At 38.6% G+C, this 12,264-nt stretch overlaps 1 protein-coding gene across 1 annotated transcript; it reads left to right on the top strand.

Moving 5' to 3' along the window:
- Window positions 1-6,253: 6,253 nt before the first annotated feature.
- SAXO2 (stabilizer of axonemal microtubules 2) lies at window positions 6,254-10,305 on the top strand. Its single transcript, XM_065412719.1, has 4 exons — window positions 6,254-6,258; window positions 6,496-6,675; window positions 7,434-7,636; window positions 9,314-10,305. The coding sequence occupies exons 1-4, from the start codon at window positions 6,254-6,256 to the stop codon at window positions 10,303-10,305; spliced, it is 1,380 nt and encodes a 459-aa protein (XP_065268791.1).
- Window positions 10,306-12,264: the final 1,959 nt, after the last annotated feature.

Here is a 12,264-nt window from a genome sequence, read left to right as displayed (position 1 = left end):
TGTCCAGACAGAAATGGGAAGAGGACTGAGGAGGAGTTATGGGGGCTGAGCCAAAGAGTTAAGGGAGAGTGGGGGACTGGGACATGCACCTGGGGAGGACTGGGAGTGTAGCAGTTAGGCACTGAGGTGCTTTTGAAAAACCCACTAAGTGCCTATCTGCTTCTTTAGGCTCCAAATACCTTAAAAAATATGGCCCATAGTCTCTGCTGAAGTCAATGGAAGTTTTGTCTCCCAGGAGCAGGACTTCTGAAGTGACTAATACAGCAGTTCAAAGCAATGTTAACCAATCATAATGCATACTAAAGGTGCCTCCTGATTGGCTACAACTGACTTTGATGAAAACTCTTAATAACCTTGGCATCAGTCAGACAATATATGCATTTTGATTGGCACTACAAATAATAGATTTCTTTCCGGACTTGTAATTCAATCTCCCACTTAGAATGCAACTTTAAAAAAAATTGTTACATGTGGAGCTGTATATTCATACCAAAAAACTGTCCAGATATTTCTGATGAGGAATTTCAGAATGTATGTAACAATATACTGATCATGACTACATATTTCAGTAAATATAAACATTTATTGTTCCTCAAGATAACAAGCATTTTTTTTCAGTCCTGATTAACTCCTCAGGTAAAGAAATCTTGATGTTAAAGAGAAGTGAATGCCTGGTTAATATTGGTGAATTGGATTTGTCTGATATTATTATTTATACAGAAAAAACAAGAAAAGCAATAGGAAACCAAGAGAAAGCACAATAAAATGGTGGAAGGGAAAATCCATAAGGATACAAGGGGAGATCAGATCAGTGATGTCAGAAAAGATAGGCACTTAGGATACAAAGCAATAGGTTCATCTCTAGGTGAAGGGAACAGGCAGTTAGTTTGAGGATTTTTATGCTCATTAGCAAGGGAGGCAGCAAGGCCCATGGTTCCTCACTTTTAGAAACATTAGGAAGTTTTAGAGACTTTTATCCGCCCTGACATCTCAAAGACACTATATATTACATTTTAGCTATCTTTATTGAGTGTTTTTATTTAACTTTTTGTATCTATCTGCTAGTGTGCTAGCACCAAGCAAAGAATAGGCCTGAGACAAAGATAACAGGGAGCCAGGTACACAACTATTTATTCTCCCTTGAAGGATAGTCTGCAGCTGACTCAGTAGAGAAAACAAATCATGTTTTCTCCTACCCACCCTACCTCCAGTCGCATTGGCTTATGATGATTGACCACATGACATGTTCGTGTCCTTCCATGTCGTGGCTACCCTCCAGATGCATGAATGAGGAGTCCCCTTCTGTCAGTCAGTCAGTCAAGGGATTGCCAGGGGATTTTCATACCACAGTTTCTCCTCCTTCTGGTGTGCTGGCAGGCTTCTCCAGTGACATTCCAGAACTGAAGAAAAATAATGGGAAGCCTACACTACTTAATTTATCTAGCCATTTTGCCCAGAGCATCCTGGATGAATGTCCATACTGTTGTGCTCCTCCCATAATGGAAAATAATTAGCAAGGTAGGAAAATTTCACTTGCAGCCTTCTATTTAAAAAATAAGATTTAGGACTTTAAACACTTTCAGATAGAGGCTTGCAGTGTGTGAAAGGATGAAGGGAAAAGGGAAAGGAGGAAAGAGGAAGACAAGGAGGAGGATGACATGCTGACTTACCTTTGACGTTACAATCCAACACAACATCAAACTGATCATCTAGCAGCACCAGAGGCAAATGCAGGCAGGAAAGAAGGTTACATTTCTTCTGACTGTGCAGGTATTCAGCTCCATCTAGCTATATGAAGCACTTTGAGATATTTGCAAGAATCTAACTGTATGTAAATATCATAGATGAGGTGTGACCGTCACAAAAATTCTCTTTATAGATCTGTTGTCCCCTCAGTCTATGTGTATAACTCTCATTGGTGTTAATGTTTCAAGGTGTTGTCCTTTGGTGGGCAAATATACAGTATTTCTCTCTCAATAGTAGTCAATCCATGACACAATCATAAAGGACTCTGAGGAATCAGCGAAAACAGACATTCTCTTTGCACATTCACATAAGAGAATAACTACTTACTAAAGATTAATTTTGCTTTTGTCATGAAGACTGGATTTCCACATTCCTCAGTTTACTAGTTCTACTTAAAAAGAGTTTCAATGAGACTTTTCTTTGTCTATAAATCATGTATGTTCCCCCCAGAATTATTTTTCCTGTCAACACTAGGGAACTCAGGTCGTTTAAGCAGCAGAATAGTTTCAGTAATAAAGTGTCCAAATATAACTTCTTTCACTCAGATGGTGATGTTTACCTTGGCAATTAAAAACCTTATTGAGATATTTATTTTGTTTATAAACTCTTAATGATTTAAAGTCTCCTAAAGGAGACTTTTCTCATAATAAATCTTATTCTATGGGAGGGAATGCTCTAGAAAGCTCTCAAGGATGAATCTTGTTGGCATGAGAAAACTAATTATGTGCCAGATCTTTGGCTGGTGTAAGTCAGCATAGCTCTGTTAAGTCAACAGAGCTACACCAATTTATACCAGCTGAGGCGCTCACCCAAATGGTGTCTATTTAAATTTTTTGAGATTTATCTGTTAACATATTATCTAAGCAATAAATTATCAGTCTTGCTCATGGAAGAAAGAAAACATAACCTCCCAGAGCAGACATCAATCATTCATGAGTCAGGAACACATGCACTTCAAAATACATTAAAAGATCAATAACTCTGGCATAAAAGATAATGATGAAGTGTAGTAACACATTTGTAGGTAACACACATAAATCAGAGACTCAAATAGTTCTCAATTAGCCAAATTATAAGCAACATATTTCATTAGTCATGTCCCACCCTTTGATGATTCTCAACAGATATTTAGAATTCAGATCTCATTCTCCACTCTCTCTCCTGAAAGTTGTGATTTAGTTGTAATCATTTCTAGAAAGATATTCTCTTAATGATAATTCTTTTATCATTTGGTTTAAACCCCAAACTGGATTTGTCAGTTATCCAAAGCCATGAAATATACTCTCTGAGGCGGATTCCCATTTGCATTAAGGCCTCCTTGACCCTGCCATTTACTCCCACTTTAAGTCCTCTTTACACTGCCATTTACTCCCACTTTAAGTCCTCTTTACACTGCCAGAGAATCAGGCCTTGTATGTTTTTTGGTGTAGATCTTTCGTATTTCACAATTTGTAAGCGCTATTCTGTTACCATTACTCACATTGATAGTACCATACTCCTGAATAGTCCCATTAAAATCAATGTAACTATTTGTATGTCATGGGATTATTCAATCTGAGTTAACAATTTTGACTCATCAGAAATAACGGAGTCTTACGCAGTCCTGCATAATTACTTTTTGCTAGAGATGCTTTGGCTCTCTTTGACAAAAATAAAATGTCATGACACATTTTGATTGTTCAAACACTGATGGACTCCATTTAAATTTAATTCATTATAATCTTCAGGGTCCTTCAGGAGCAAAGTATTTTTCTAATGGATGTTGTTTCTGCTTGTAGCAAGTATGATTGTTATATCGCCTGCACTATGATGAGGGTGGCCAACAGCCACCGCTCTCCAGCCACCCAGCTCTGAAGGCAGCACAGAAGTAAGGGTGGCAATTCCGCAACTCCCCTGCAACTCCCTTTTGGGTCAGGACCCCCAACTTGAGAAACATTGGTCTCCCCTGTGAAATCTGTATAGTATAGGGTAAAAGCACACAAAAGACGAGATTTCATGGGGGAAGACCAGATTTCACAATCCGTGATACGTTTTTCATGGCTGTGAATTTGATAGGGCCCTAGGAATAGGTATTGTGGTTGGTGCATGGTTTTCTGAAATGAGCTGATGGAAAAGGTATGAGGATGCAAAAATGAAGCTGCTGTTTGTGTGAATATTATGCTGTTTGTTTCAATCTCTCTTGGGCTGTATGCTTAAAATCAATGTGATAAGTGCCTCTTGGAATAAACAATTTCTGATGGCATGTATTAATCTGATAGCCTGTTTTGTTAACTAGCTTTTGATAGTTATATTTAGTGTTTTTCTATTTTCTGCTTAAGATGACGTTTTTAGTTGTGAAATCTGGAGTACATGCTGTACTCTGTGAATGAATATTATACAGCATAGATGAATCCCTGGGAAAATTCAGGGTGGGTGGAACTATGTGATCAGAAGTAGCACCTTCTCATTTCCCTTTTAATCTCTTCTCTTCCTGTTTTTCCTTCCCTCCCCTAGTGCTTTTCAAACTGCTCAGTTCATTGTTAAGTGGTGGGATTGTGACATTAGAGGTAACTCAGCCCTCTCTTCTCTCCCTCCCATTTTTCTCTGCTGCTGCCCTGCCATCAGGTCACAGTTAATGGTGGGATTGGGGCATTAGTGGTAAATAGGTGACATGGGAGTATTATCTTTTACGGAGCCTTCTACTTTACTGTGCAATTTTCAGTTGTTATCGTTATCCCTCTGGTAGACCAGTTTGATTGAAAATGAATTGGCAGCTTGAGGCTCCAACACACCATACACTCCACATGAGACATCTACTGAGACTGACTTGTTATGTAGGGTTATTTAATTTACCATTTAATCTAACTAGTGAGCTCCAAAATCACATGGCCCAAAAGTGCAACTAAAACTAGCTTTAGGGATTTCCAATCACAGATAATTCCTTTCTCTGTTTTCCTTTTTTACTTTAGTCCAGTGTTTCCCAAACTTGGGACGCCGCTTGTGTAGGGAAAGCCCCTGTCGGGCCGGGCCAGTTTGTTTACCTGCCCCGTCTGCAGGTCCGGCCGATCGCGGCTCCCACTGGCCACGGTTCGCTGCTCCAGGCCAATGGGAGCTGCTGGAAGCGGCGCAGGCCGAGGGATGTACTGGCTGCCGCTTCCAGCAGCTTCCATTGGCCTGGAGCAGCGAACCGCGGCCAGTGGGAGCCGCGATCGGCCGGACCTGCGGACGGGGCAGGTAAACAAACCGGCCTGGCCCGCCAGGGGCTTTCCCTACACAAGCGGCGTCCCAAGTTTGGGAAACACTGCTTTAGTCTATTTAATTTTTTATTTCACTTTGATTCAGTTTTTTCTTCTTAGTATTCACTGCTAGCCCAATTTTTCTGCAGGTCTTCACTCTGGTTCTTTGAATGTCTAGTTTCCTGAGGTTGAAATGTATTTTTATCTAGTAATTGACATACACTTTTGCCCTTCCAGGTCTTGTCACTGTGTCTGCGATTCTTGTACAGTCTTTCATGAAGTTCACTTATTCACCAAGTAACATTTTATATTTTGGTAACCTCTCATTAGCTTGTACCTGAACCAGTGCTGGAATTGAGCTAGCAGATATAGGAGGACCTACTTTCATTTAGTCTGTCTTCTAAAGGGGAGAGAGGCTAGCATAATTCCAGTGCACACTACACAAAGCAAATTAAGAAATTCTGACCATTCATTCTTGTTTAATGAGTCTTCTCTTTGCCAATGGTTCATTCAATCAAATCTGAAGAAGTATTTTTTAATAAATACTTCAAGAGACAGAAAGCACCCACTAGTTCCTGTAATACTGTTCTATACAATCTGGCTGCATTTTGTATATAAACTGTGGTTGAGATTAAATGAAGATGATTCTGAATCACATTTAAACTAAGCTCCTTTATCCTGCTAGCAAGGTGTGGAGAAGCTCCATGTAAATGACAGTTAGGCCCAATGTGTCTAAATCCCTTAGATGACTTTGAAAACCTTAACCTGTATATTATAATTTCTTGCAAATCATATCCCAAAATTATTATGGTTAAATAGTACAAGACATAATACAGTATATACACCTAATAACAAAAATAAAGCCAGTACTTTTGGGGGATAGAGAATTTCAGAGATATGGGTGTGAAAAAAATAAATTGAGACAAGAACTGAGGAGGGATAGATTCAGGAAATTTATTCTAGAGATCTGGAGCTGCAGATCAGAAGGCCATAACACCAACTGTGATGAGATTGTGTAAAGTAGGGAGGTGACCAGTGCTGTTATGAGAAATGGTGAAAGATGTATTGAAATACCCAGGGAAAAAGGAATGAGGAAAAGAGAAAGGGCAAGATACCAGAGAAGTAGAGAGAGGTAGAGAGTTATTGTTACAGATTAGGGAAATAATAGCATGAAAGAAGGAAGCCAATGCTTGGCAGAGAAAAGAATGTGAAGAAAGAGTGAGTTGGGTGGGTGACAGATTAACATTTAGAAGACTGACAGCTATATTCATTCTCCCTATTCTGTACTAAGGATGCAGTAAGTATTCTTTCTTCCTGTGCTATTGTGGCTTATGCAGTGCTATTTAAATGGTAACATCCTTCATAACTACAGAACAAAATAATTTGTTTCCCTTTCACACTCAGGAAGTGTTCTAGGTGCAAGGTACCTGTGATGACAATCCTATTTCTCTTGTTATACACTCATAGAATATTTGAGATGTGTTCCCCATAGATAAAATTATTTGAAATGATCTCGTTTCAATTTCTTATACAGGCGCCATCATTGCCCTCATAAATCCACAAGGATTTATGATACTGGAGGACAACCTTCCCTCATGACGGAATACGAGGACAAATATCTCCAGTATGGCAATGTCCCTCCACGCCAGAGTCTTAAGCCAAAGGAGGAGTACCACGCACATCATGGAAGAATGGAAGGAATCACTACATTTAAGTAAATATTTTGAAGCAATGTGTTTTGGAGCTGATGTTATTCTACAGTGTCCTCAAATTTTTTCATTTAGGGAAGACAGCTCTGTTTATTGGAATCATTTTCCATTGTGAAATAATTTGATTATTCATTCTCTTCAAGGATATATATGCATAAAGTTTGAGTATAGATAGCACAAGTCAATCATGTTTTAGAGTTGGCAGATGACATGCAAAGGAATTTTTTTTTTTTGTCTTTTGGGGATTCATTTTTATCTCTAAAGAAGATCTGAAAGGCAGGGCCGGCTCCAGGCACCAGCGGAGGAAGCACGTGTCTGGGGCGGCACATGGTAAGAGGCGGCATTCTGTCTATTTTTGGGGCGGCACAGTCCGGGCGGCTCTTTTTTGCTTCAGCAGTTCGGGGGTAGTCCGAGCGGCTTTTTTTGCTTGGGGCGGCAAAAATGGTAGAGCCGGCCCTGCTGAAAGGTAAATTGCTGTCAGGTTTGAAAAAGGGATTCCACCACCTTACTAAGTACAAAGAATATACCATATGTCAGACACCAAATATCTGTTGAATGATTGTTTTCTCATTGTTCATCCTGTGATGTTGATGATGCTGATCCTAAATCAGCAATTCCTTTCAAAGAGTTAACATTTTAGTCCTTCCACAATTGATACAATGTAGTTTTTGTTAAGTTTCTATATATGGGGGGAAATGTCACAAATGTCTCAGTCAGAAAAAGATAACATTGTGAAGCAGTACTGCATGTTTCTCTTTTTCAGGTCTGATTATCTTCCATACGATGTTGTAAATCGACCTCTTCGGGTACAAGAAGAGTATAAACCAAAACCCGGAGAGATTGATCTTGGAACTACATACAGGAGAGATTATAATCCTCATAAAATACAACCAGTGACATTAGTAAGACCTTTAGAAAGAAAACACATTAAGGGAGGAAAATTAGACACCATACCAACCTATCAAGGTAATTACATATGCCATTTTTAAAGAGAGAAACAGCCACAATGATGGTAGTATTCTGAACTGCCATAGTGGAGTTGAGGTTTGATTTCTGACTTTGGTCTCTCACTCTCTGGCCCAATAGGTGACAGTAGTGAAGAGGGAATACCCTGTGTTTCTCAGCAATGGATTCTATTAATTTAAGAATTAACATTAATAGGCTCTGAAAGAGAAGCCCTCTCCAGGTTTTCCCAACTGGAAGGAGGGCAGCTGTTAGATTGTGGCAGAAATATAGGAAACCAGCTAAGGGAAGGAGAAAGAAACTTTGGGTTCTAATGCTAGTTATAATCCAAGCACATCTTCAAGATACATTTGGAGAAAATTGTAATTCCTTTGGTAAGAAAGATTATTAAACAATGTCAAACAGAAACATGTTAATATTATTATGGACACAATGTGCCAAGAGTCTCGCTTTCCTGCTTTGCTGCTGGACTTAATTGAAGCTTTGGATATCAATAATATTTAACAATGCTTTGTGAAGAACCATAATTTGGTACAACCCAGGTGTTTTCAGACTCGGCATGGTGATGGGCACCTTCTGAATCCAGTCATTAGAATGGGACTGGAGCTTGCTGGAAGGACAATAAACCTTAGTTTAAGACCATCACCGCCTCCACTACGAGGTCCAAGCATACCTTAGCTTAGAAAAACAATTACTGTTTTTCTACATAGACTGATGAAACAAACTTGATTTCAGATTCGTCTTTACTATATACTTGGTATAGCATTCTGCTGATGACCTGTTTCAACAAGATGATCTTCTGTTACTCATTGATGCAACAGTTCCTAAACTGCCTCCCTGCAGATTATCCTGACAGGTTACCTTGGTATACAAATAATCTTTTACATATGCGATGTTGTACTTAATAATTTGATTGTAGCACATCTGCTCTGCAATCCAGATTAAAAATATCTGAATGTGGAGTATGAGCTATGACCTATTGGAACTGCCTGCATGAAAGACAAGAGATGCTCTGATGGTAAAGACCAAGGCCACTGGATTAGAAGGGAAAGATACTTAAGATGCTGAAGATCAGGTGAGGCCATTGAGGGTAGGAAGTTAGAAGAACTGGGGTAGAGTAGGTAGAAGCGAAGAGCGCGTAGTGGCAAAAGTAGAGGTAGTAGAAAGAATTGGGCAGCATTGGGCCTGGGGGGAAAGAACATCTTTGATAACAATATTATTATTCACCAGCTTCTGTACACTTGTAGTTTAAGATGTTACCAGCATCCGTCACGAAAATTATAGTCATTAATTCAGTCACCTTTTGTTTATATGTATTTCATCCACAGTCCTGAGATAAAATGTAGAATTTTGCAGACATATCCTCTATACAAATATTTGTATGCAATAGAAAACAGAAATCAAATATGTACATAGAAAATATTTATATTTTCTAAAAGAAATAATCATCTTGTGGTACTAAGTGGCATTTTATTGGCTGTTTGGTGTATTCCCATAGTAGCAGGTAAGCAGAACTCCTGTATCTAATAGTAAAACAGAATTATCTTTGTTACTCAAACACAACTCTTTTGATCAAAAGGGTTGGTGGGGGAAGAAATTAGATTTTTTTTAATATGGGACAGCCACAAATCAATAATAAAACCTATAATCTTTCTATCAAGTATTGTTTTTGTCTTAAAGATGACTATAGATCATGGGAAGTTCAAAGAAGGGAGCCAAATAAATTGGACCACACCTATCATCCTCCTACAGAAAAGTTTGGGAATTCTACTACATTTCAAGATGACTTTGTTCCTAGGGAGCTGAACCCCAGACAAAGCTTTAAGCCTCTAGGTGTGGCCAAACTTTCAGATGTACCTTTTGATGGTGTTACTAATCATCGCAGTTCTTACATCACTCATCAACTGGAACCAAAATTTGTAAGACCAAAGGAAGAATACAAGCCAAGCAGCCAACCCTTTGAAGATCTCACAACCCACCGGAATGATTTTAAAGGGCTACTTGGAGAGTTTACAAAAAGCTGCAAGCCTGAATACACTAAAGTTGGGTCTAATGGTCACTTTGATGGATGCACTGAATTCCAGGATCGTTTTCAACCATGGTCAGTCTCCTTGCCTGAGGCTCGCAAGATAAGAGATTATGTTCCTCCTCCAGGTAATATGGATTTACACTCCACAAGCCATCTTGATTATGTTCCGCACGTGATCTGTCCTGTTGCCCCCATAAGACCAGTTTCTTATGGAAGAAGAAGTAAGGTCCCTTTCCAGGGGAACACCACAATGAAGGAAGACTTTCAAGCTTGGGCCAGCTGTCGGCAAGAAATTATTAAAAGACATCAGGAAATTCCAAAACCTACTGGAAAATTTGATGGATTGACCACATTCAAGTCTCACTATATACCACATGAGATAATTCCAGTTCAGAGTTTCAAACCTCTGCGTGTTGTAGTCCCTAGTTCAGCTCGTTTTGAAGATGGAACCATGTATCGTACAGAGTATACTCCAAAGAAACAAGAGATCTGCCCAGCAAACTATCCATCTCCTCCAGGATACGTCTTTGTAAACACAGATTCTCGTGGTCACAAGTTCTTCCGCAGAGTTATTCCAGAAATCAATACATTTTCCCAGTCAAATGGTAATCATATTCCAAAAGAAGTAGCTGTTACTTCATAACTTTTAATTTTAGTAGTTTACATACTTTAAAAAATATTTAGAAGCCATAGCTTAATTTTTTCCAGGCTAAGCCTCAATGACAGTTGGCAAGTACAAGTGATTATTGTAATTTTAAAATTGTTAAATCACTTAAACTGATTTAAAAATCAGCTTAAAAAAAAAACTGGGAATGACTTTGTTACAAGATTGATGAAGATTAAGCAGCCTTAAGATGCATCTGAACATTTTGTGTGGAATCTGTTCTCTCTAATTGTGCATCTTACAATTACTGTGCTTTTCAGTTTTCACTGTCTTCCAGCCCAAGCACATACTGTGTACATTTAAATGAGATTATGACTTGCTGGAAATCATTTTGGAATCACTGAATCTGTACAGTAGCAATTAGATGTCTTAAATGTAGCTTGAGCTCTATTTAATTCTCACTGCACAGCAAATGAAACTATAATAATCTAAATGAGTAGACCCTGCCCGCACTACTTTTGAAACGTTGTTTTAACATGGCTTCTGTGACCAGTATGGAAAAGGATTTTTTCCTCTGGAAATCTTGATAGCCAAACTGCATTACAAACTAGCCTCCCACGTAGCCTATAACATAATCATAAAATCGACTTCAGAAAACAAATACCCTTTTTATGCTGGTCCAGGAAACTATGCTAGGACACTGCTAACAATAGTCGTTAACTTTGCTATTATTAATACAGTTTAAGCCTATTATGGCCAGATCCTAATGGTGAGATTCTAACTTCTGATGCCTGGTGCATATTGATCATGTAATAAAAAAGATAATCTGCTAACTTTTGCATACAAATGCAATAGCAGATTTTTTTCTGAGACACAAAACAGAGCTGGTTTGACTTTGGTCCTTAGTTTCCCAGCTAAAGAATTTTAACATGTTTCAAATAAGTAGATGGAATGAATGATTTATTAAGATAATGTGTGTGTTCATATAGGAGATGTTAAGCGTTATTTCAAAGTATTCTTATCTCAGTTTCAGTCAACGTGTGCAGGATTTATAGTGATCCCTTCTTACAATACTTATTTAATAATATGTTGTCTTATCACTTTCAGTATGAGGAGTATCAGTAACTTATCAATATATTATCTTTTACTCATTACTATAGGAAAGCCATTTTAGCTTTGAAGTGTCATGTATTTGTATGTATACCAAATCACCAATAAAAGGACTGAAATCAAGTACAGTATGATGTTGAAAGCAGGAACTGAATCACATGAGCTCCCCTCAGAAACGTAGAGAGACCTGGACTGCTGGAAATGCTTGTTTCGTGTAACTGTTACATGAGGCTCCTGCTGTTATTACAAGAGTGGTTGTTTTTAAATTTTCTTATTTCTCTTTGTGATACGTCAATTTGCTTTACTCTAATTGAAAAATCAGGTTAATAAAATTTTTTTTTGAAGTTCATACATGTTTTCCAGTTTGTAACGAGGTGTTTTGGATTGGATTTTTCATTAAATGTTTAAGGCTGGACTAGCCTGAGCAAGTAGCACCATATAGCAGTACTGTCCCAGGAGCGGGGCAGGGACTGAATTCTGATTTAGTTGCAATTACGTCCCTGGGAGGTATTTAAGTGCTTTGCTTCCCTGACCGGCCACTTCCCTGAATCAGTGTCTGACCACTGAGTCCTTTTCATTTTTATTTAGCAGATCTCAAATTTCTTAGCCCCATTATAGACCTATTGTCCCGATATGCATTTTCTTTTCTTGCCTAAATAATTTAAGGAAACTCATATACTGACTCTACCAGCTACTCACAGATACAAAAATGTAATGATAAATACTGAGGGGAAACAGAAGAGCAAACTCAAACAGGTGTAATAGAGTTTGAAGCAGGTGTATTTGGAGATCAGGTATTTTGGGGGATTTTTTCTCTCTCTCTCTTATGGTCCTGAATACTACCTGTAAACTCATTATTTTAAGGATGGAGTGCCTAGGGGGGGACCC

This window comes from Emys orbicularis, chromosome 10 (assembly GCF_028017835.1).
Source record: "Emys orbicularis isolate rEmyOrb1 chromosome 10, rEmyOrb1.hap1, whole genome shotgun sequence".
In the NCBI taxonomy this organism is placed as follows: domain Eukaryota; kingdom Metazoa; phylum Chordata; order Testudines; family Emydidae; genus Emys; species Emys orbicularis.
The sequence above is the reverse complement of the archived record's forward strand: the minus strand, read 5'-3'. Positions and strand labels throughout refer to the sequence as shown.

Bases quoted from the DNA above. Each gene is read 5' to 3' on its own strand.
- SAXO2 (XM_065412719.1), top strand. The intron at 6,676-7,433 runs GTAAATATTTTG...TCTCTTTTTCAG, and splicing joins GAAGGAATCACTACATTTAA to GTCTGATTATCTTCCATACG. The intron at 7,637-9,313 runs GTAATTACATAT...TTTGTCTTAAAG, and splicing joins CACCATACCAACCTATCAAG to ATGACTATAGATCATGGGAA.